The sequence below is a fragment of the Actinia tenebrosa genome, unplaced genomic scaffold, assembly GCF_029948245.1.
Source record: "Actinia tenebrosa isolate PJP-AT-01 unplaced genomic scaffold, QUT_ActTen_1.0 PGA_scaffold7__59_contigs__length_16204524, whole genome shotgun sequence".
NCBI lineage: Eukaryota > Metazoa > Cnidaria > Anthozoa > Actiniaria > Actiniidae > Actinia > Actinia tenebrosa.
The window spans coordinates 2,332,943-2,356,993 of record NW_028292584.1 but is presented as its reverse complement, the minus strand read 5'-3'; the positions used below and the strand labels follow the sequence as shown (position 1 = coordinate 2,356,993).

The 24,051-nt window shown below is 36.3% G+C and overlaps 5 protein-coding genes across 7 annotated transcripts in view; 3 read left to right on the top strand and 2 right to left on the bottom strand.

Moving 5' to 3' along the window:
• The window catches only part of LOC116299704 (uncharacterized), a 46,407-nt gene extending 39,555 nt beyond the window's left edge, over positions 1–6,852 (bottom strand). Inside the window, exons 1-8 of the mRNA XM_031708422.2 lie at positions 6,097–6,852; positions 4,476–4,535; positions 3,269–3,340; positions 2,415–2,480; positions 1,527–1,598; positions 777–845; positions 606–677; positions 10–93 (exon numbers count right to left, since the gene is read on the bottom strand). Of these exons, the coding sequence (XP_031564282.1) occupies positions 10–93; positions 606–677; positions 777–845; positions 1,527–1,598; positions 2,415–2,480; positions 3,269–3,340; positions 4,476–4,535; positions 6,097–6,398 (797 nt within the window). The 5' untranslated portion in view covers positions 6,399–6,852. The remainder of the gene's footprint in view (positions 1–9; positions 94–605; positions 678–776; positions 846–1,526; positions 1,599–2,414; positions 2,481–3,268; positions 3,341–4,475; positions 4,536–6,096) is intronic.
• LOC116299709 (delta-actitoxin-Amc2a-like) overlaps positions 1–24,051 on the top strand; it is a 117,184-nt gene that overhangs the window by 42,259 nt on the left and 50,874 nt on the right. The window lies entirely within an intron of this gene.
• Positions 7,256–14,526, top strand: LOC116299703 (ubiquitin carboxyl-terminal hydrolase MINDY-1). Of its 2 annotated transcripts, none has more exons than XM_031708421.2 (9): positions 7,256–7,578; positions 7,744–8,539; positions 9,249–9,355; positions 10,345–10,538; positions 10,767–10,909; positions 11,593–11,801; positions 12,669–12,788; positions 13,007–13,187; positions 14,384–14,526. In XM_031708421.2, the coding sequence occupies exons 2-9, from the start codon at positions 7,820–7,822 to the stop codon at positions 14,405–14,407; spliced, it is 1,698 nt and encodes a 565-aa protein (XP_031564281.1). In that variant the 5' UTR covers positions 7,256–7,578; positions 7,744–7,819; the 3' UTR covers positions 14,408–14,526. The 2 variants fall into 2 exon arrangements, with proteins under 2 accessions (XP_031564281.1, XP_088896076.1); XM_089039950.1 differs by having other exon boundaries at positions 7,680–8,539.
• LOC148905329 (uncharacterized) lies at positions 14,884–19,140 on the top strand. Its single transcript, XM_089039951.1, has 2 exons — positions 14,884–14,997; positions 15,531–19,140. Exon 2 carries the CDS (start codon positions 16,387–16,389, stop codon positions 17,119–17,121), a length of 735 nt encoding a protein of 244 aa, XP_088896077.1. The 5' UTR covers positions 14,884–14,997; positions 15,531–16,386; the 3' UTR covers positions 17,122–19,140.
• LOC116299702 (solute carrier family 15 member 4) lies at positions 17,485–24,013 on the bottom strand. Of its 2 annotated transcripts, none has more exons than XM_031708420.2 (5): positions 23,909–24,013; positions 23,232–23,594; positions 21,637–22,340; positions 20,715–21,105; positions 17,485–20,108 (listed from the first exon to the last, which is right to left on the bottom strand). In XM_031708420.2, the coding sequence occupies exons 2-5, from the start codon at positions 23,527–23,529 to the stop codon at positions 19,777–19,779; spliced, it is 1,725 nt and encodes a 574-aa protein (XP_031564280.1). In that variant the 5' UTR covers positions 23,530–23,594; positions 23,909–24,013; the 3' UTR covers positions 17,485–19,776. The 2 variants fall into 2 exon arrangements, with proteins under 2 accessions (XP_031564280.1, XP_031564279.1); XM_031708419.2 differs by having other exon boundaries at positions 23,232–23,574; positions 23,909–24,006.

Genomic DNA, 24,051 nt, shown 5'->3' with positions numbered 1-24,051 from the left:
CATACTTACAGGTGAACCAGCTGTGAATTATTTCCAAAGAAAGGTTCCAGGTTTGGATATGAAATCTTTTCTATTTGGTTGTGGTCAACTGACCTTCACAAACACAAGCACAAACACAAAAATATAGTAAACATTTTAATAAATTGATTTCATCTTTATATAGTATCTATACACTGTTGAAGAAATAGAAAATGCTGGTGCACTGCATGCTGTGTGCAGTTATAAAGCCCGCAGGAGTTGAGAGAAGTGTTAGGAGAAGTACCATCCATAGTGGAGTGCTTCTCAACACTTGTCGAGTGTTCTGCCAATCCCCAAGAGCTCCCCAACTCCACACGTTCAGCACAGCAAGAATTTTTTTTATTTCTTTCAAAAAAATACATGTGCTCTTACAAAGCAGGCGCTCCCAACTAATCAGAACGCAAGATTTAGAATTACAGTATTTAATATAATATTCATAATCATGATAGATAATGCAGAGTGTCCTCAATATAATGAATAATGCACAATCAGCTGGAATGTATTCTGACTTCAAAAAACGTGCTGCAGGTAACAAAAAATCACTTCAAATAAATTTCACCAAGGAATCAATTTTATTAGTCACTTACAGATATTTCAGTTGTCCACAGTTGATGAATGCATGTCCAGGGAAAGTTTTAAGCTTGTTATAGCTCAAAGCACTAAAAATAAAAAATATTGATACCATGCATGATGAGGCTTGCCTCAAGAATGGGATTCTGTATTTGAGTTATTTTATAGTTTTCAATTCATAGACTTACATATATTTCAGGTTTGGCAGTTTAAACCAGTTATCTGGGATCCAGTCAATCTCATTCTTAATCAAAATACTGAAAAAAACCATTTGATAAGATTAATACATAACATATTTTGAAAGTTAAATATTTCTAAATATGCACATTACAGCAGGGTCAAAAATAAAACTTATCATGGCAGCTGACAAAATCCAGACATGTGATCATTGAACACGTTATCAGAGATGTGTGGTTGGTTAAATGTCAATTCTGGCTGGAAATTGCAAGCTGCTGACTATTCATTAAATATATAATATTGAACCCTCATTTCATAAAATGATTATTATGTCAATATCCTGGGGGGGGGGGGGGGGTACTCTTACCCGTTTAGGGTAGGGATGGGCCGCTGAGCCCTCAGAACCCTGACCCTGTTTCAGAGTAAAATTGCTGAAATTCATACCCTGTTCCAGAGCAAGATAGCTGAAAACCATAAGCTTTTCCGCTAGTGCAAAAATACATAGCCTGTTCCAAAGAGGAGAGAGCGTGACTTCATATACCCTGTCCCAGAGCGAGCACGATTTTATATACCCTGTTCCAGAGTAGAATCACTGAAAACCATACCCTGTTAGGCAGCACGTGCATGTATAGTGGATAATATAGGGGAGTACCCCCCCCCCCCCCCCCCCCGGAGTCAATATAATCTGTGACAATCATTCTATTGTCAGCACTAATGTAATAAAATAAAGATAATATGTAGATATACTTTGGCAAGCTTACATTCTTTCCAAGGATGATGGTAGTGCAGTATAGTTGTGATTCCACAGTTTTATCTTGTTATTATACAAGTCACTAAAACACGCAATAAATTAACAGCTAGTAAATGTCTCATTAGTTAACACATCCAGCAGGGAAGGAAATGGGTGCATATGATTATGTAAAAATAATCAAAACTTGGTAAAGTTCATTAACCATGCCATCAGGTTTTCTTGTTCCTATTAAGCTGGAACTCAAAATTAGATGCCTGTCACATCTTTAAGGCACATTTAACAAGAAAAGTTTTAATAAAAAATAGGTATAGCTGCAAAAATGATATAAGCAATAAAAACAGTGATTGTTAAAAAAATACAATTTATAAAATAATTATGTGTGTGGCAGATCTAATTTATAGGGAGTGGTAAGGGAGATCTATGCCCCTACTTTTCTTAAGCTTGAGTGAAGGACATTAAAATTTTATATTGAAGCACAGACTAAGCTGCAATCTAAATTATCTTATTTTCTTTGGTTATCTGATTTTTTAAAAAAATTCATTTTTTATTTATTTATTTATTTATTTTTTTTTAATACCAAAAAGGATTAAAATTGTTTTTCATCCTTAGTGATCAGTGATGCCCCCCTTCCTTTTAAAAAGTCTATATTTGCCAAGTGCTCTGTAGTACAGGGTCAGTTACAGTTTTTACTCTAACTAATATTAACAGTCGTCCCCAATTCATTATTTGACCACATCAAAAGGACCAATGAAATGGATTAGCATAACTAGAACTGACTTTAATGCAAAACGTTGAGTAATATATTGATAGGAAAAGTTGGGAATATTATAACTTATTTAAAATTAATATGATCATCAAATTTCAATGTTCAGTAGAAAATTTACAAAACAGGACTTACAGCTTTTGTAGGGCAGAATTCTTGGAAAGATCAGGAAAATCCTTTAGAGGATTGTGTGTTATTGATCTGCCATAAAGTAATCAGACAATATTAGAGTCCAAACAATATATTCTGTGAAACACTTATTACTAAATTGTTCAAAATAGTGCTAGTTAAAAAAAAGAAAACAAAATTAGCATAAAACAGTGTAAGTTAGACTGGTACGTGGTACAGCTGTAGTATGCAAAACTGTAACAAATTCTGCAATAATTTACAGAAGTAAAAACAAATTAAAATAGTGTTCATTGACCAAGTAGATGTTGGAAAATAATTTTTTTTCAACTTTAATGGCAACAACAACACAACAGACTGTGGAATCGCACAAAAAAAATGTTGAAACATACTGTAGGTAGGAATCTAACTTCTGATTGGATAATTCGAAAAATGTTAAAAAAACCTTGGTTTGAGTGTCCACACAGTAATTAATAAAATACTTCGCACCTATTATTTTGTTTTCAGCTTCAATGTTAGACTATATTTTGGAACCCACAAGATGCCAATACTGTACTTCTCACAGTAAAAAAAGTCAAAATCAGAGGACTGTAGATTTCATGGACTCTTTTTTGCATTTTTGTCATGAATGGTACTTTTTAATTGACTGTTTTATAGGCCTAGTCTATGGCCTAGTTCAATAGATACTGTATGATGCATGCATAATGTAGTCAAGATTTGATAGGAACACAACTCTACAGTACATGGCATGATGAATAAAAGGTGTTTGTACCAAAGCTACATGTAGGCTACAATGCATGTGGCACCATGGAGGCTTTCTCACCATGGTAAATATAGTCAACGAAGAGAGTACCAATACTTACAGACTCTTAAGTAAAGTTAAGTTGTGGAAGACAGTCTCACCAAGGGTAGTTAAACTACTGGAATGTATACTCCTAAACATATTACAATAAAAGATTAAATAATTAGTATATGTAATAGGACTCCATGCTGTCCAATTAAGAAATAATTGGACGAGGAAAATTCCGAGGACTAACAAAATTGGATGAGGCCGTAGGCTGAGTCCAATTTGGCAGTCAGAGGAATTTTTTGAGTCTGATTATTTCTTGATTGGGGAGCCATGAAATCCCATTACCTATTATATAATTATGTAGCTACCTAATTAATCCCATATCAACAAGACCTGTCCAACTAAGAAAATAATTGGACAGTTACCTATATGGGATTAATGAGAAGCTGTATAATTAAAATACTGTAACTACGTATTTTACAAAATAATGCTGGCATAATTTGAAAAAAATGTATATGTATATATGTGGATTTAGCAATTGCATCTCCACTGCATGGCTTTTAACAGTTAAATTTTAATTGAAATTCTAGAATTTGATTTTTGCACATTTAAGGAAACCAGAGAAGGAGGAGAAAACCCTTGAAGTAAAGCAAGAGAACCAACAAGCAACTCAACTCATATGACATTCAAATTTGGAAATCAAACATAGGTAATGCAATGGTAAGAGGTGAGCAAGCACTTTCAAGACTAGATGCAAACCATGCTTTCCATTAAATTTGTGCATAGAGGTTATTTATTATTATTTATTATAATAATTCATTATTAGAGGTTATTACACTGCTAGTTAAGGGTATTAGCCAGATAATTTTATAAGTGAAAGAAGCCATTTTTTTCTACAGCTGTATGATCTCCACAGGGGCAAGAAAAAATACAGCTTCAGGAGTAGAATTATCTGGCTGTAATACACAACTAGCAGTTTAATAAATTGTTACTTGTACTCAAACCAATGATGTGAGCCTCAAAAAGGAAAGGGAAAAATGTTCTCACTCTGACATCAGCAAAAAAAATAAACATGCAATACCGGTGCTTCACAGTCCACTCAGTAATTGCACTTGAATGAAAAGTGTTTGTAATACTCACTTTAATAATAGTTAATTAATTTAATGTTCTTATTAAATGAAGATGTTAGACAAAGATTGTGACAAGGATATGGAACTTCACACAAGATCGAGAGTATAAGAGAAAACCAAAAAAGCAGATGAATCAATACAGTAACTTACATGGTAACCAAGGAAACAGGAAGCTCATCTATTACGGGTATGTTCTTGTTCTTGAGAATCCTTATAAAGAATAAATAGACAAGATCAGGTAGAGTTAAAGTGCACTAAAAATATATAATTTATAACACCTGGTAGATATATCAATATACATACCAAATTTCCTTTAATGACCCCCCTCTTGGACTGGGAGCTTATAAGAAGGGGGAGGATGAGGGACTTATTAGAGGATCATTGATATACGGTTATCCAGACTTAAAGACAACTGCACTGTTCACAAGTTTCAAGACTAGTCCTACCTACCTTCCAAAGTAAAAGAATATTCAGATTCACAACATCAGGACCCAGGGACTGGAGAGGCTGGGGCCCGCAACTTTTCCTCTGGAATGAAGGCTAGAGGGGATGGGCTTCAGATGGTCAAGCTAGCTAGGCATTCATTAGCCAAGGGCACACTTTAATAGTTGGGGAAGGCTACGAGCACTTTTTAAAGTGCGGTGGGCAAATCTCTGTTTTTCTTTATAACAGAACTCAAACTAAGAAAAGAAGATACAATGGAACCCTGCCTTACGGCCACCCACTTAATACAGCCACCCCGATATTGTGGTCAGCTCTTTTGGGTCCCGACGAAATGCCCATACATTTACTGTAAAATGTAACTGCTTAATACGGCCAACAGCCACTTTTTTTGTGGCTGATTGACAAACTTCCATACTTTTTGACCCCATATTACGGCCAGGACAAATAGGTTACAGTTTAGATTTTAATGTAAATACCGTAAAGTTATTGCTGCAAAATCTGTGATTCTTTTATTCATTCGGTTAACATTCTACAGTAATGCTTTTTATAGAATCAGAATCAACACCACAACTTCAAACAGAGAAACACGTACAGCGCGATGCGCTAAAGTATGTCCGCATCTATTTTATAGCAGTACAGTATTAAAACGAGCCATGCCGATACTGATCCTGTCTGGTGTGATATCAAGCCTCGAGTCAGTATGGCTTGAAAGGAAGCTTCATTCGTCTGTACAGAGCAAAGTCACTGCCTATTTTAAAAAGTAGTTGTTACTGTACTCAGTTTTCTCTGTTCTACTGTTATATCTACAGTCCTGTACTACTGTATAATTTAAAGTTTTAAAGTACAACTGAAGTTGAGTTGTAACTGAGCTCCAATAGCATCAGAAGTTTTAGAAACATTATTTAAAAATACAATATGCATTATTGCACTTAATTTGTTTAGTAGTTTCGTACTGATTAATAAAACACATTTTTAACATATTTTTGACAGCCCGCTTAATACGGCCACCCCGTTAAAATGGCCACTTTTGAATGTCCCTTCGGTGGCGGGATTAACGGGGTTCCACTGTATGCCATTCTTGTAAGTGGGGGGAAGGGGTGGTGGGGAGGGTGGGAGAGTGGGAGGGGGGCTAGCCCCCTGGTTATGCCGTCCCTGTTAAACTATTGCAAACGAATACATAATGTATTTATTTAAAAATTATATTCGACTCACCTGTTAGTATCGAGGAGTATTTTAAAATTAAGCTTATAAAACTCTTAAATCTAATATAAAGCTTTAAGCTCATATCGCTAAAAAAAACACTAACAATTCACCCAATCATACTTACAAAGTACTCCCTGTATAACCATTGCACTCTAGTATTCCTTTGGCATTATTACAAGAACATCCCGTGCATTGAACACTCTGTGTGTAACTGTTACTTCTTTCGTAAATTTTGCGCCCATCTGTTTGCGCGTTCCAAAATCCTTCCCAGTCAGATGGATGTGCAAGGCTTGGGTAGCGAGTATTCCAGTATTGGTTACCAGAGAAGATCTGAGTGCCGTGGTTTGGCTCGAGTTTCGTCGGGGTGATTAATAGAGAGACAAAGACGAGGGTTGAAAATAAATACCGAAGACTGTTGCTTTTCATGGCTATTTCGATGTGGTTCTTTTTACGCTCTTTTGACAGTAGTGTGCCACCTCTTTTCTCGCGTTCTTTATCTCCTAGAAACGCCAGGAAATCGAGAGCCAAAATAATCTTTTTCCTTCCATTATTAACTTCGGCATTCCAAGGTTGCTTAGGTAAAGAGTTGAGCTACATTTGCCATTGTTTACAAGTCTTGATAGATTTACGTCAGTCGAAGCACTTTATTTTATCTTTCTTTCGTGACTTTTGCAGTTTTGTCTTGTTCAATCAGACTAATATACGATTTCCTTTATAAAGGACGGTGTAATTTTTGCAATTATTGGCAACCCCAGCTTAATAAATTTCGACTTTTGATTCTGAACCAATAAAATTCATTGGTTCCGTTTATTCTGCTTCCTTGGAGATAAGTTAGTGCCAAATGATAAATATTCATGATCTCCTGCCGCCATCTTGAAATGAGCAAATATGCGACTCTTCCCCCTCTCGGTAGGGATAGTATTGTCCTACACTATTACCTCTGGCAATTTTTGAGAAAGAGTAAATAAATAAATAAAATCCCTAAATTTAAAGGATTAAAAACCAAAAAATTAAACATGCATAACATATTTCTTACTTCAAAGATATTGAGCCTCCAAAAATATACTGTCCTTGAAACCTGAATAAACGTTCATTATCTTTTTCTAGACCGCAAGTTAAAGTGCAAAATGTATCAAACCATTTAACAAAAGGCTATTTTTGAGCTCACATAATTCATTTTTTTGGCAAAAAAATTGTTGTTTGATAGCGCGGAATCGAAAAAGATCTGTTTATGCAATGCATTGTGGGGATTCTAATTCTCACTTGTTATTCAACATGGCGGACAAAAGGACAGATATGTAGATTTTCGACCTTTCCTACCTCTTATAAAAGCTGAATTATTCATGTCTTATTACGCTGATTCTATAAGTCGGTGTTTTCGCTATGACCGTGGCTGCATAAAAATACATTCTTAAATTACGTCATTAGGAAAACTTGTGGTCATTTCTTAAATAATCCAGACCAGTAACACTCGGCTGAGTGAAGGAGCGCATTCAAAGGAACCTTATCAACATATTCAAGCTGAAAAAATAGAATTACACAAACCTTACAGCAGCTTTGACATCAAAAGACAATTTAGGCAAGAATTTGAGACATGTAGTAGCAGGTAAGGGTTTTTTTAAAAGAAAAATAGGACTGTGACGTTAGGCGGATGTGGTGCGTGATTTTTGGATCAGCTCAGCATATTTTTCTTTTACTTACTTGCAGAATGAACATTTTCTTGGAGTTTAATTCGTCTGTGTGCTTTTAAAGAGCTCCTTTTCTTTGCTAGGACACTCGTTTGTTATTCAATTCGTGGCTAAGAAAATTCGTTAAGGCGTCGAAAATATTTAATTATTGGGGTAAAAATGGCTGATGTGTCGCCAAGAGAAGCCGAGGAAGAGACTGTCGTTGTCGAAAATGTGAATCACTCTTCAAATTCTGACGATGCTGGTGACGGTGGAGTGAAAGTACTAGAGAAAGAGGGTATAGAAGAGACAGTTTCTGCAGATTTAGAACGTACAGAAGAAGAACAGAGCTCGTCACGAAGTGAGCATAATAACAATGTTGCATGCAGCTCGACTGAGGAAGACGCTGGAACCAAACCCATTTGCAAAGAAGATGCTGTCGAATCTTCTCCTGAAAACAAAAGTTCTAATGAAGAATCGAACTTAGTTAAACAAGAACAAAATATAACTTCTGAAGGAATTTCCGATGTTGGTTCTCTGGCTATAAAGGATGAAAATACAAATAGAGAAGAAGAGTCTTCAATTATTGAGGATATTCGACCAAATAGTGAAGAAAATGAATTATCAGTAGATGAAACGCAAGTGGGACAAAAAGAGAGCCCTTCAACGTCAACTGAACCAGAAAAAATACAGTCTCTGTACCATATAAAGTGGATGAAATGGAAGGGTCTTAATACTCCAATTATTACTCAAAACGAAAATGGCCCATGTCCATTGATAGCTATAATGAATGCTTTAGTCCTGCAAAGAAAGATCAGCATTCCATCTATGCAGGAAATCATTAGTGCCAATCAATTGATGGAGTATCTTGGTGATTGTATCTTCATACAAGCACCTGAGGTACGTAAGAACTAAGCTTATTTCTTTTATGTGGAGGGTTCAGGGACGGATCTAGGAATTTTAAAAGGGGGGGTGACTGTAACAAAGGTTTTACCAGGAATGTGAGGAAAAGGGGGTGGCTTACTAATGATAAAACTGAGAAGTTTCAGCAAAACGGGGGGGGGGGGGGGGGTGGTGACTAGCCACCCACTTTGATCACCACCCCCGGATCTGCCCCTGGAGAACCTTGCCGGTGTGGATTTACTTTATCAAGTTTCATTGAGGGTCAGGATTTGAAAATGGGTGCCCTGTTAACTGAGCAGACTTCTCTGCCTTAAACTATACCATCAAAGCTTAGTTATTTATAAATGTTCACTTGGTCTGCAGGACTCTCTGGCAGTTCATAATTTTCCCCTATGATTTCAAAACTAAAATGAAAACCCAACTACAGTATGGACATCTTTACTTACTTTTGCATAATTAGAGCAGTTTTCACATGACTGTGGTGGGAAAGCTTGGTGTCATATGTATGTGCAGTGATTTAGTTTAGGACGTTGTTTGTCCATGTTCACAATGTTTTGGGTATCAGTTAGATGGAGAAAAATCTAGCACAATTTGATCTTGTACTGGCATATACCTTGCTCTATCGCATCATGAGCTTATTCATGCTGACAAGCTTTTCACAGTCATTGTCAGGCTTAACTTTGTTTTGGTTTGATTTACATAATAGACACTACCAGAAGGAGCTCAGTTGAATTATGAGCAGAATATGCATGATGCCATTGGAATTATGTCCAAGCTACAGACAGGACTAGATGTAAATGTCAAGTTTACAGGGTGAAGAGCACATTTTTATTCATTTTCATTCTTTATCCCTTTGTTTTTTGCTGTACAGGTAAATGTGGTAGACCTGCTCACTGATACAGTTTGCTAATATGTATATTGCAGCTTTCCCTGTAGCAGCAAAGTAATGAAAGTTTAAAAAACTGTGTAATCAACATGAGAAAAATTGTAGAATGCATAAGCATTATACGAAAGTCAGCAACGAATTGTGTAAAAAAGTATTCATGTGATAAATTCTTGGTGAGGTGGTTGCAAGTAGTGATCTTATGTGGAAGTTACAGAAAATTTAGTCTAGAAATTTTGCAAGATCATGAATTTTTTAGGGAATTTTGTATTTGGTTGGGAAAATTAATTATAAATCAATCAATCTATTGACTCTGTCTATAGAGGATGACTCTTGACAGTAATTCAACTGATGAACAAGTGCTCTCTTTTAAATCATCTTGTTGGGGATGGGACAGCCATTACTAAGAATAGTCATCTGAGCCACATGCAGGTCTAATCATTTCCATAATGTAATTGCAAAGGCAGCCCTTTTTTGGCCCAAGGGTTATACCTGTGAAGGCAACGAAAAATAGGATGTGCTCTGTAAAAAGACGGATTTTTTTCTTATGTTTAGTTCCAAAAATTATCCATACCCCCATCACAGAGGAATTCTTTCAAGACAACCCCCCCCCCCCCCCCCCCAGAAATTCCTATTTTCTTCCATACAAACTCTGTAATTTTTGTGCTTTCTCAGACCTCCCCACTCTTTGGAAATTCCAAATTCCTTTGTGGGGTGGGTATGGATAATTTCTGGAACTACACAATTATCAGAAGAGTGGGAAGTCTGCGTACTTGTCTTCTGTATGTGCAGCCCTTGGTTGTGCAGTCATACACTAGTTAATATTTTTGCTGACTCTATCTTTTAAGAGGTTGCTAGAAAGTTGCACCGCCATTCCCCATCATAATATAGCTAAGATATGGCATCTGTTACTTTACAGGGTGACAGACTTTGAATTCACTCCAGAGTGTGTTGTATTTGACTTGCTGAACATCAAACTCATGCATGGCTGGTTAGTAGATCCTCAAAATGTAGAAGCTGTCAAAGCTATCAACAGCCTCAGCTATAATCAGCTGGTAGAGAAGATCATTGCCAGTAAACAGGATGGAGCAGACAGTGAGTTAGTCTCTGAAGGTAGGGTTATCACAATAAGAAGTTTTCTGCACATAATACATTTGTCATGTGAAGGTCATTCAAGCCTAGATATAAACACAGTAAATTTAACAAATACACTTATCATTCAATACTAACAATTCATGGCACTTTTGGAAACAAAGGTAGCATGCTTTTGTTCAAGTTGTATAACTTACTACTTACAGTAATAACCATTAATATAAGATTTATAAAACTTAATGTTTCTAGGAATTGCTGCTGAGACATTTCTTAATCACACTGCTACTCAGCTTACCTATCATGGGTTATGTGAGCTTAATGCTCAAGTAGGTGATGAGGAGCTATGTGTATTCTTCAGGAACAACCACTTTAACACTCTCTTTAAACATAAGGTGAGTAGGACTTACAAGGATTGTACAGTCTACAGTCATGTTAACTTTTACTAACAAATAAAACAGCTTTTTCTGTGCTCCGTTCAGTAATAAAGCACGCAGGAAGTGGTGTAAGCATGAAAGAAGTGTAAGGAGAAGCATAAGCCATAAAAAGCCGTTAAAAGCTGTTTTAATTTGTTTTATCATACGTAGATACTATTTTTTTGGGAATTTAATTTATTTACCCAAAAAGAAAGATGGTCGCAGGATCTAGCAGTACTCTGTTCACTAATAAAGCACAGTTTTCAACCAATAAGTGACATGTGTGTATAATCCTAACTACAGTATATAATAAATAAAATGATATTACAGGAGCAAATGCCTTTATTCAATTTCTCTGCAAAGTTGTTTTAAGTCAAGAGGTCTATAGGGCTCTGCATGCTTAGGTTTAATGTTATCTCACTTTGAACACCTTGAAAGTACATGTAACATTGTGTTTGTTTGAATCCCTCCATTGAATATGATTTAAGGGGGAAAAAATAGCTTATCAATTAAAGTAATGGCATTTGTCCTAAAATGGAAAGTCTATGAAGTTCAACACAGTTGTCTTGAATATCACATCCTATGTTACCAAACATTAATTTTGTGACTGAAGTGATACTTTTCACCCTTCTATCTACTAATTTTTATTCTTTCCTCTTTAGGATGAGTTGTTTCTTCTAGTAACTGATCAGGGCTTCCTAACTGAAGATAAAGTCATGTGGGAGTCACTTTCCAATGTTGAGGGAGATGGTTATTTTGTGGATGCAAATTTCAAAACCCTATCCACTTCGCAGCCAGTAGTGCCTGCAGCAGCCCCTAACATAGCCGAACAACCTCCACCCACAGCTGGTATTACTCAGGAAGACCAAGAGTAAGTTATATAACTGTACACTCTGCTGTTTGCCAATGACATCTCTTTTCTAAGGTGAAGCCACACTTTCAAGACTAAAATTTGTTGAAAGATAACTGGTCTTCTGAAAACAACTTAGGAGACAAATTAATGGGCATAATGGGTGGCTTGCGCTGCTATGATGCTGCCTCTTACCACTTTGTAGTTCACACCTGGATTCAATTCCCAGATGACCTACTGTACCTGTGAGTTGAGTTTTTTGGTGTGTTCTCTCCTTTGTGATGAGGGTTTCCTATGGTCTCTCTACGGGGGTACGGTGAGGTGTAGACTGAATAAGTTGTTTTTTTTGAGGAGGGGGGGGGGGGTAGAGGGAGACTTTCATTGCTGACAGAGTCTTTTTCTTTTGCTGGATCATCATTTGCAAGAGAAACGAGACTCTGCCCCAAACCATGACCTTTTCTGTTGTACATGAGCGAGCGTTACTAGGCAACTGATGGCATCAGAAATAGTGGGGTCATTTAATAGTCAGCAGTTATAATAACTGTAAAAGGATATGCTCATTAGTAGTGTGGTTTCTAAAATCTTACAGCAGACTCTTCATTTGTCATGCATTAAATGTTCAAATTTTTTTCATTCACAATCATGGGCAGCAGTTAGTTTAAATAATTTAACCGATCAGGGCAGAAGCTTCTTTTTCGTCCTCTCCCTGACAAGAAAGGAGAAAAAAGGAGGAGCTTTACCTGCAGGGAGGGGGGCGATGAAGAAAGGCTGGAAATTGATTGTATAGTTGGTTGTCTGACTGTCTGACTTAGAGGCTGACTGACTGCTAACTGCCTTGGACTGAATAAATGGTTGATTAATTGTATTCATGACTGTTTTCCATTTTAGTTATCTTGTTGCTCTAACCCTTCAAGAAGAACAATCCAGAGATGAAGCAAGGCAAAGTTCTACACCTCCTGTTCAACAGCCACCACACCCTACTGGGATGACAACGCAAGAATGGTCTGAGTAAGAACCTTATTAGTACTTCTTGCACACATCTAATACTTTAATACATTATCATAGTTGAAGGTGGGAGAGGGGTTGACCAAGAAACCTTTCAAAATACCTCCAAAGCATAATCATAGGAGAAATTCTATTAACCATCTTACAGTACCTAGTATATAAATTTCAAGTTGAAATTGAAATCCCAATTGCATTCAATCATGTATGATTTTTATTTTAAGTATGCAATTGGCAATGCAGCTACAAGAAGAAGAGCAGCGACGACAACAACAACAACAACAACAACAACATCAGGCAAGACCAGTGGGTAATGTTACCAGGGGACAAGTAGGTGCTGCAGCTCCAAGGCCAAATGTAAATGCTGCCTCACAACCACAGGGTACAGCTCAGCAAAGTAGCAATGTAAGTCAGCTGTCATCCATCTAGTAGTAATAATCATTTATTTACTCACACAACATCTACTCATCCTCCTATCCTTCCTTCCTTTCATCCATGCATGCATTCTTTTTTTCATTTTATTAAACCTTGCTCCTTTTGACTTTATTCTCCATTTATATGTCTTCCTTGCATTTATTAATTTCATTCATTTGATCTTTTCATCCATTCAAATGAGCTACTATACAGTACTCCTTAGTCTCCTACGCTGCCGCTATTAGTTTCATCACGCAACGCTCACTCCCCTAAGTAGCGGCTGCTTACCCAAGCACAACATTCCATTCCTTCAAATTAACCAATCACAGCTCTAGTCCCAAAATCGAGAACTAACTCGCGCCATTATCACTACAAAATTGCGCACTTTGAGAGAGTATTTGGAGAAAGGGAGCACAACATTTCAAATAACGACTTTTAACAATTATTGGAGGGTAGCTACATGTTTCATAGTATAAGAGAAAAGAGATGTGTTTATAAATCTGCCGACAGGCTTCGGAGAATCTCTCGTATTTCAAGCTTTAACCATCCGTGTTGATGACCTTACGAATGAGCAAGAACACTTGTTGTTGTGTCACTCCTGATCAATCTCATAACAAGCTACTATTATTGATACTTATCTTAACTGTAGAACTGTAGAACTGCAGAACATTTCTTTAACTGAAGAGATTTTGCTGCCCCTCTAGAGCTGATCGCGAGCACAATTATCAAACTTTAAGAGGACTTTGTAGCAAGCGTTGTTATGCAAACGAACAAAATTTGCGATTAATTATTCAAATCCACGTCAATCGCAGATATGATAAGACTTGAAATATCTCAGAACTTTTGTTAAAAACGAAAAAAAAATCTTGTTATTCTTCAGACAAGATTGAGAACAGAGATAACATTTATCCTCACCTTCAGTTAGTTTTCGGGGAATGTTGATTATTCTCCTGCTTCGAATGGAGCGGTAAATCAATGTCACACCGATCCCTGATTGGTTAACCACAGACAAAGGGAATCGAATGTTGTGCTCAGGTAAGCAGCCGCTATTAGGGGAGTGAGCATGGCGTGACGACACTAATAGCGGTTGCGTAGGAGACTAAGTACTCCTCAGAATTCATATATTGATTTCATTTTTTTTTTCAACTACAGTATTAAAATATTACTTATTTTTCTATTGCTTTCAGGAAAAAATATGTAGAATTTTATAGAAAGTGAATGAAAAAAAGAAAGGTTTTCAAATATTTATGGAAAGGTTAAAGTATGCCCTGAAAGGAGATTTTCATCTACAGTATGAAAGGTTTTGAAGAATGATTAATAGCAGTTAAATGCCTTTTGCAGAAATAAAAGGTAACATAATTTAAAATTTATATTGCAGCCATAGCAGGCACAAAAATGTGGAACATAAAAATGGAACACTGTTGAATATTGGGTTTAATGGCCTTTAGACCCCTTGCATCTGATGTCAAAGAAGCTCTTTGGAGGACAGAACAAAACAATTTCAATCTCATGAGAATTGGAAATCTATTATTATGTCCTCCAATTGAGCTGTACTCTGTAAGGGTCTATGGAGGAAAAAAGCTACACTTCAGTCTGTATCTCATAAGGACTAATCAAGAGATGTTCCAAGTGGCCAGGTCCACTCTTTTCATTATCATAATCATGATTATTTTATAGCTGTTATTTTTGCAATACATTGTCACGTCATGGTAATCCTGACCAGTTCCAATCTAGATCATCTGCCACTTAGCCCTACAGAAGGGAAGAAAAACAACCTCAGATGATCCAGGGTAGATGTGTGGTAAGAGAACTTGACAATTGACTACTTCAACAATATGGCAGCAATCTTGGATTGCAAGACATTATGGGACATCTAGGGGGTAGCTCGCCACAAAAGAAAAAAAAGCCTGAATTAAGATGGCACATCAATCACCTTTACTTATAAAAGAAAGACAATCGCACAGAACTATATTTAATGATAATATTTTCAATTGAAATATTTTCCCTCATCTTTGTTTTGAGTTGCCCCCTGGACCTATGGCCCATTCAGGCTAAGAGTTTATATATGTGCTAAGTGCGTTGATGTACAGCTAAATTAAAGCAAGCCGGGTAATTTATGTTAGTGTGATAGAGAGTGTGTTTCATGAAAGGGACTCAGGAAATTTATGTTTGGGTTTACAACAGTCTCTCTCTTTTGGTATCTAGTAGTAGATATAAATAATGTAACTGGACAGACACAGTTGACACTGATTATAAATTTACCAGGCCTCTGAAACTTTGCTAAAATCATGACTATCAGTACTTATTTTATTTTTATTAATTCTCTTCTCTTAGGATATCACTGATAGGCATTTAATAATGGTAAATATGATAATGAAATCCAATTATTGAAGATTTGAGTGGAGTGTAATTTACAAAATAATATTGTGCGACCACAAAACAGGAGTATAATCTGTTAATCACAAGGTTAAATTCAGAAGTTATAGTCTTGTAAATTATAGAAAATTAATAAGACTCACTATAAAGACATACGTCCCAGAAAATCCTCTGAACTTTATTTGAAAAAAATTATACTAGTATTAATAGTGATACAGTAATTAACAGCAAAGCATGATAGACTTTTATTTTCAGAATAATTGATGCTATATTAGAGTGAAGTCATTAAACCCATGAAATAGATATTAGACTAATACACATTAGTAGACCCTAATTCTATTGTTTTCTTTTGTATCTATTTGCCTATTACATGTTGACTAGTAGAGTCACAGGGAACCCGGCTATATATTTTTTGCTTCTTTTAGAAAATTAACTTTGCTCTTTGTGGGTTTCCTGTGTTGTAATCAGTTTCCTTTTACATAAGCTGTAATCAGATCTGCGCGCTGTAATCAGATCGGCGCTGTAAACTGATAGCCAATTAAATTCAAATCAATAACCGTTGGTAACGCACTCTCTAGTAAACACTCAAAAGAAGAGAAGGGCTGCAACAAAGCAAGTTTTATCGTATGATCATCACCTCCAGTTGCTCGGACCAGCTACTTTAGTACAACCAGCAGGAAGTCTTGATGATTTTCATGTTTCGACTGCGTCATGTTGTTCGAAAATGTTCAAAATGTAAAACCCTGTAAACAAGGGAATTCAAATTTTGTGTTTTGTTGAGTAACTATTTATTACGTTTGAGAGTAATCTAATCATGTCGAAGAATCGCCTGACCCCAGTAAAGAAGATGTCAATTGATAGAATTGAATTGTGTGGAGCAGTTCTAAACAAGCGTCTAAAGGTCTTCATAGAGAAAGAATCAAGATACAACTTTGTGAAATTCTACCATCTTGTGGATTCGCAAATTGTGCAAGCTATGGTCCAGAAAGAATCATACGGATTCAATACGTTCGCTGGCACGCGCATAGATGAAATTCAGGAAAAGACAAATCCCTCTGATTGGTATTGGATTGACGGAGAACTGAACATCGCAGACTGGTTAACACGTGGCAAGAAACCTGATGAACTAGATGTTGACAGTGCCTGGCAAAAGGGACCAGAATTCTTGGAGTTACCAGTAAGTGAATGGCCAATAACCCAGAAACCCACAAGCATAATTCTCCCAGAGACAGTTCAACCTGTTATGATGGCACAAAACATCCAATCAGATACGTTAGAAGTAAGAATCAACATCGAGCGATTCTCATCCTACATCAGATTGCCGAGAGTGACAGCAAGAGTACTGGCTATGTATCAAAAGGACGCAAGTCCAAAAAGCAAACCTAGTTTCAAGAATGCCACAAAACCTCTATCTTCTGAAGAGATCGAGAAAGCTGAACTGTTTTGGATAAGAAACGCACAAGTACAACTGAAACAGAACATGAACAACAAGAGCTCAAAACGCCTTTGTCCTACAACCAACTCGTATATAACTTGCGAAGAGAATTAGTTCTGAAACCGTAGCTTGTAACATTTCGTCAATAAACGAAACAGTTTATTTCCAATTTTTTTAGAATAATAATATCAGATTTGCGGCACACGCTTAGAATTCGCGAGAAATATTGAACGATACCGGAAATGTCCAGAAATTATATGGAAATTTAGATCTCTCTGTCAACAAGCTGTCAAATTCTTTTGTTTCAAATCGGACGTACACCAGATACATCCTGTTTCATAAGCTAAGCGGTCCGAGCAACTGGAGGTGAACATATAACTAAAACTTAGCTTTTAAATATCACTTTTTAGGATCGTTACTTTTACGAGTTCAACAAAATAAAACATCCCGACCCAAAGTTAATTTATTGAGCAAACATTTCGTTGGTTTTTTTTTAATAAATTACCTTCATGAATAATTTAAACAGGGGTTTTAGAATCGGACACTTGCTTTGTTGCAGCCCTTCTCCTCTTTTGAGTGTTTACTAGAAAGTGCGTTACACACCACAGGCAACCCATAAGAAACAAAACACCAACGGGCTGTCAGTTTACAGCGCCGATCTGATTACAGCGCGCAGATCTGATTACAGCTTATGTAAAAGGAAACTGATCACAACACAGGAAACCCACAAAGAGCAAAGTTAATTTTCTAAAAGAAGCAAAAAAAAATATAGCCGGGTTCCCTGTGGTAGAGTGAAGTCATTAAACCCGTGAAATACATATTAGACTAATACACATTAGTAGACCCTAATTCCATTTTCTTTTGTGTCTATTTTACTATTACACGTTGACTAATAATTTTTATTTCACGGCTTAAATGCCTTCACTCTAAAAACAATTAATGCTATTTTTAGAATCATTGATGCTGTCTTTAGAATCATTTGTGGCTGATCATTTATATTGCAGTTTTTCTTAGTTCAACTCTGTTCTGAAATTACTGTATACGTTGAAAGATAAAACAAAATTTAATATATAAAAAACGTGAAGTTGAAGTCACATTTGCAAAATTTCAGTTTGATATACTTGAAATTCCTTGTTTTTTATATTAATTTCCCAAGGCTTTGATCACTTAAATGGTCATTTCAGGGCAGTAGTACAGGCATGCCGGAAAAAACCCAAAATGAATGATTCTGAAAATAGCATCAACTGATGTCTTAATATCATGATAGTTTCCTTCTCCTACACACAGTTCATTTTCTCTTGACTACAATGCACCATCAATCAAATAAATTGCTAGACAACATAAAACTAAATGTGTGTACAGTGGGAATGTATAAGGGTTGGTAGTCTATTGTGTAGTTCAGGAAAATATCCATACCCCCACCATGGTGGGAATTTGTAAAAGGACCCCCTACCCCATGGACCTCCAATTTTCTTCCATACACGCTCTGTATTGTTGTTCTTCCTCTGACCCCCTCCCCTTCAGAATTCCCAATTCCCTCCGTGGGTGGGGTATATACATATATATTTATTATATTCTGGAACATCACATTGCCCATCAACCTTTTGACATGATATTTTAAATAGACCTAAATCCACTGTTTTCCCATTTCAGCACATGTCATTCCCTTGAGTATAATTTCTTTGTTTATTAGGTTGCGCATGAGAAGACACATGAATATGGATACAACATATGGACATGTGGTCTGAAATGGGAAAACATTGCGCCAGTGGATTTGGTTTATTTTGTCTTGATCAGCACGTTGCAATAAAAACAGTGGTGACCAACCTAATAAAACAAAACTAATAAAATAGTAATTAATAATAGCTATTTTTAAATGAAAGCAAGTTGTACTTAATAAAACTCCATTATTTTAGTACCAAATTTCGACACTTTCCACATCTAAGCAAAATATAATGAATCTAGGGAGGTGATGAATTGAGAAAATAATAAGTTTTGAGATATGCTGGACATGCCTTGTTTTGAATTCCTGTAATGCACTAAATGACAGGTTTTTAAAAAAGGGGGAAATTTCATATGTGCTACCATAATTCCCATAGTCAGTAGAAGAAATAAAATATCAATTACATTTCACATGATACCTACAGTATCTGTAGAGTGATAATTATAAATTATTATCAATTGTTGAGAAATGGAAAATCAATAATAATGAATGATCATTATTAAGTTGAGCAGTGCAAAATATTAGTAAAAATGATTCTTGATTCTTTTTACCATTTTTTTCCATTACCTCCATTTGATTTGCTACTCGGCCACCCCAGACAAAAATCGCGACGTGCACTTTGCAATAGGCTGCCATCAATCAAACACATTGACATCATTTACATGCGTGAGTGATTCAAAAGGGGCCAAAACTTATCGATTGTTTTAACAAGTATTGTGAGCCACACTCACCAGGTGTAAATGACGTCAACATGTTTGATTGACGGCAGTCTATTGCAAAGTGCACATTGTAATTTAGTCTGGGGTGGCCCCGTAGTAATTCAAATGGCGGCAAAGAGACCATGGAAGGGACTATTGGGCCAATATCAACTTCATGCATCCAGCTTTGAACTTATAGTCATTTCATGGTACGTTTATGCACCGTAATCTACTAAATATTTTCAACCTATTAAACCTCCTCCTCCACCTATACACCCACGTATTTATAGAGTATTCTGCAGTCCTCACATCCAACAATGCTCATCCTACAATTTGGTAATGTATTATTCAAGCTTCTAAAGACTTTGAATTAGATTGAGAGTTATCCCAATTTTGAGGAATGACATTTTTCCTTGCTCTCCTGTGGTCAACATATTTGTAGTTAAGGGCCACAAGAATAAAAATCAAAAAATTGACAAACATTAACCCTGATAAGAGAAAGAAATAATACTCAAGGTTCCCATTGTTGGGGTCTTCTGGGTACCACTTCTTGTCGATACTGTATACAATGTTTGTTAGTGCACTGGATAAGAAGTTCCCAAGACCAGAGGTGACCAAGAAAATCCCCATTACCAATCCTTGGAGGCATCTTGGAGCTTGGGAGTAGGCAAATTCCAAGCCTGTGGAAATAAAATATATATATTAAGAAACTAGTGGACCATTGAAAAATGTGCATTCTGATTGGCCAAGCAGTGCTCTGTTTTTCATACTAGTCTACATTTTGATTTTAAAAAAATAACTGATCATTGAAATTTTTTTATTCCTTTCATTTACATTATTTAATGATTGCAGAATTAGACTTCTCCCCTCATAACAGCTAACTAAGCGACTGCAGTTTTTGATATTCAAATCCATAGTTGCAAGCTGTATGCTCAATTTCTTTTCTTTTTTTTTTTTTTTTTTTTTGCTGCTGCTGCTGTTGCAGTCCATAATAAAATTAGTTAACTACACCTTAATATAGTTTTGACTGATGGCAGTATAAACAACATTATTTATAACCAACAGTTGAAATTTCCAAGTTAGCAGAATTTTTAAAACTGCAGTTTAAAGCCCAGCTAGTATATTTCAACTAATAAGAAAATAAAAATAACCTCTAATAAAAGTGAGGGGAGTCCCTAAAAATTACTATAGCATTTAGTGAGGTGCATAAATGTAATAGCAAATAAAAACAGTTAGCACATAAACTAGCGTGCTACTCGATATAATTGTCTAATTGATTCTATTACCTGTTATGCTTGTAAAAACCTCACTCGTTCCAATTAGGACAAATTGTGGTACTTGATAAAATACAGTCATGTTTGAAGCATTGAAATTCTTATTGAAGAGATTTTGCGTGATGAATTCGCCATTTTCATAGCAATTCCTCCTTTTTATCTCAACAAAGCCAGCTACAGCAACAGAGGCAGCAGCAAAAATCATCCCCACACCAATCCGCCTCAGTGGAGTGAATTTAATCCCAATGTAGCGTAGTAGAGGGTAGATGACCTTGTCCATAAATGGAATTAGAAGTAGTACACTTGAAATATCAAATATTGATAAAGATGCTGCAGGAAGATTGAAATTAAATCCCAAATTAATTTTCATGTATTGAGCTTGGATGAGGTAACTAGTCTGCATCTGTTGAATTAAAGTAAACCAAAAATAGTAAGAAAATATATAATACAGAGGGATACAGGAGAAATGAAGTGGGGGGGGGGGGGGGGGGTTGTGAAACCTTTTTTATTCAAACATATCCAATTTTCTCCAGTAAATTAATGCCAAAAGCCCTCAATTAAATGTATTATGTATACAGTACATAGGCTTCCCTGCTAGCAGAGCCTATTTTCCTATTGTTTTGGCGGAGATAAAGAGGAGAGACTCTGCTAGCAGGGAATACATTAGGCATGCAACAATGTTCAAGGTAGGGGATGTTTGCAAGAACATAACATTGCAGAATTGTAATTAAAATAATATAACGTGTGTTGCTATAGTAATCTTATCAATTTGTTGCACAAGCTTTAGGTAATAACCAATCACCCATGCAGTGCTGTATTTCATCCACGAATTTTCATGTTCATATATAGGTACAAGTTACTCAGTACTTGATACTTTACAAATCAAAATGCAAACCTTATGCATTTGTAAAACATATATACATGTAAGGAATACCTGTGAATAAAGTGTCCAATAAATTACAAACATTGCAAAAACAGGTAATATTCTTAGAAGGGACTTGACATCATCCACCTGTGTGGCTGAGAATCTTCCTCCTCTGCTGTCCTTTGCCAGATCTAACCAACTTTCCCCTTTTATTTTGGGGATATTTTTCATTTTCCTCTTTATTGCAAGTCCAATGACTTTAAAAGAATCAGCCAGATTACTACCACCAGGGGGATGTACGATATAGCTATTACGACCAATAAGAAATGTCAAGACACCAAGAAACATCGAGCAAGCTGTAATAGTATAGCCCAAGAAGAAGCTTTCTTCTTGTTGAATCCATACAACAAGGGTGAAGGAAACAAATGAGCCAATGTTAATGAACCAGTAAAACCAGTTGAAGAATCTTTGGATGGCACCTGGACCCTCCTCTCGGACCTGGTCTGCACCGAATGGTGAGACATTGGCTTTAATCCCACCTGTACCCAAAGCCAGGAAGAATAATGCCAGGGCAAAATAGATCTGCCTTGCTATATTTCCCATAACTTGAGATTCTCCAAAATGTTTTGAATAAGAATCATCTGTTAGTGACACTGTAGCTAGTAAGAGTGTTCCAACCACATATATAAGAGAGCTGCTGTATATCACATTGAAACGACCCATATAAGAGTCGGCAAGCAAACCACCAACCACTGGGATGAGATAACATGTACCTACAGAAGTAAGGAATAGAGCATTACTAACACAGATTTAAGGATTGGTTATTGATTAGCGTGCTGCTATCAAGTTTTGGGTGCATGGTGGAGGTTGCCATGCATAAAGGAGGCTAAGAGTGGCAGGAGGCTTTGTCGAGTGCTACTCTAGCTTCTTGAGTACTTAAGCAACTGACAAAAGTGCAGCCAAACCTCAATGGAAGCATGCTAACATCAATGACTAATGCTTTTATACCATAGCAAAATCATTAAAAAATCTTCCTTAATTGAGAAAAATTCAAAATGTTCTTCTAACCAAATCTCAACACTGATTAACCAATCGGAGCGCACTTTAAGAACAAAATTACAGAGTTTGTATGGAGAAAATTGGAATTTCTGGAGGTAAGGGGGTCTTTAAAATTCGAATTTCACATACATAAGGGAATTTTTTTCTATAACACAATTAGGAATTCCACAAAATTAGTAAAACCCCAGGGGGGAGGGGGGGCTACTCCCATATACGGACTATACGGTGATGATCCACTGAGTAAGGTTTTTCGAGCTTGTTGTCATAAACAGGGTATGCAATTTCACTCAAGTTCCAATTTCTTCCTGAGTTTCCTGTCATATTCAGGGATTCTAGTTTTCGTATTGACCGAAACTGGTTATTATGGTCGTAAAAAAACGATACGCGAGATGACATGATAATTGAAACAGGAACTCAATGTCAATAAATTATATCCTTTACATAAGCAGGGTCTACAAATTTGAGTTTTTTTTAATTATAAACAGGGTACCCCTTTCAGAATCCCAGTGGAACACCCCTACCCAAATTCTGGCAGAGGACCCCCCTCCTCCCCCCGGGAGTAAAACTAGAAGAGTACTGCTTGTAATATTAATAATTATTATTACCTTGAAAAACAAGATTTATCGTGGATGGTAAAGGTGTTGCCAAATTCAGCATGTCATGACAAAATGGCACAAGATTAGCTGTAATGCCATAGAATGTTAACCTTTCACATAACTCTGTTATCAAGATACACAGAGTCACATGAATCTTGGATGGTTTTCCAGGAAGATGAGTGCGAGGGGTCTTAGTGCTTGACGTACCAGTACTGGTGCTAACACTTGAGCTATTGCCTCTTATCAGAGGAGCAAGCTGGTCATCATCATTCATCACAGCACAGTTGGAATTTTCAGAGTTATCCATATCTGTTTTTTTTTTCTGTTGCTTCTTTAATACATCAATGTCATCCTACATTATTCAACAAACAACTGTTGAATTTAAGTTTGGGATACATACATATGGTTTAATACATAATCGCAGGGTGTTCAATATCGTATACATGCATTTTTTGAATACAAAGTTAGCTATAATTTAAACTAGAATAGGCTTTCACTCAGCTACTTAACCTATAATAGTCTTAGGCTAGCTAGGTTTGGTAATAGTGAGGTAATGCCAGACAAAATTTGAGCAAACAAACCTTTGTGTTCAAGATCAAATAAAGACACAACTGTAAACAGATCTTGAAAAATATAGAACTTCTTTTTAGAATAACAAGAAAAAACACTTAAGGTTTGAAACGTACCTTGATGAAGAGCCAGATCTTTGTCTCTTTGAGTTTGACTAATTTCCGCAATTTTTTGCGTTTCCTATAAGGCTTATAAAGAGAAAAACAAAGCCGGTTGTGATCGTCATGTGACAATAACGAAATATAAGCAATTTGGGGTT

Bases quoted from the DNA above. Each gene is read 5' to 3' on its own strand.
- LOC116299702 (XM_031708420.2), bottom strand. From the start codon at position 23,529: ATGGATAACTCTGAAAATTCCAACTGTGCTGTGATGAATGATGATGAC. The intron at 22,341-23,231 runs GTAATAATAATT...TTACTTCTGTAG, and splicing joins GATAAATCTTGTTTTTCAAG to GTACATGTTATCTCATCCCA. The intron at 20,109-20,714 runs GTAATAGAATCA...TTATTTCCACAG, and splicing joins GGTTTTTACAAGCATAACAG to GCTTGGAATTTGCCTACTCC.
- LOC148905329 (XM_089039951.1), top strand. From the start codon at position 16,387: ATGTCGAAGAATCGCCTGACCCCAGTAAAGAAGATGTCAATTGATAGA.
- LOC116299703 (XM_031708421.2), top strand. From the start codon at position 7,820: ATGGCTGATGTGTCGCCAAGAGAAGCCGAGGAAGAGACTGTCGTTGTC. The intron at 10,910-11,592 runs GTGAGTAGGACT...TTTCCTCTTTAG, and splicing joins ACACTCTCTTTAAACATAAG to GATGAGTTGTTTCTTCTAGT. The intron at 12,789-13,006 runs GTAAGAACCTTA...TTTTATTTTAAG, and splicing joins ACAACGCAAGAATGGTCTGA to TATGCAATTGGCAATGCAGC.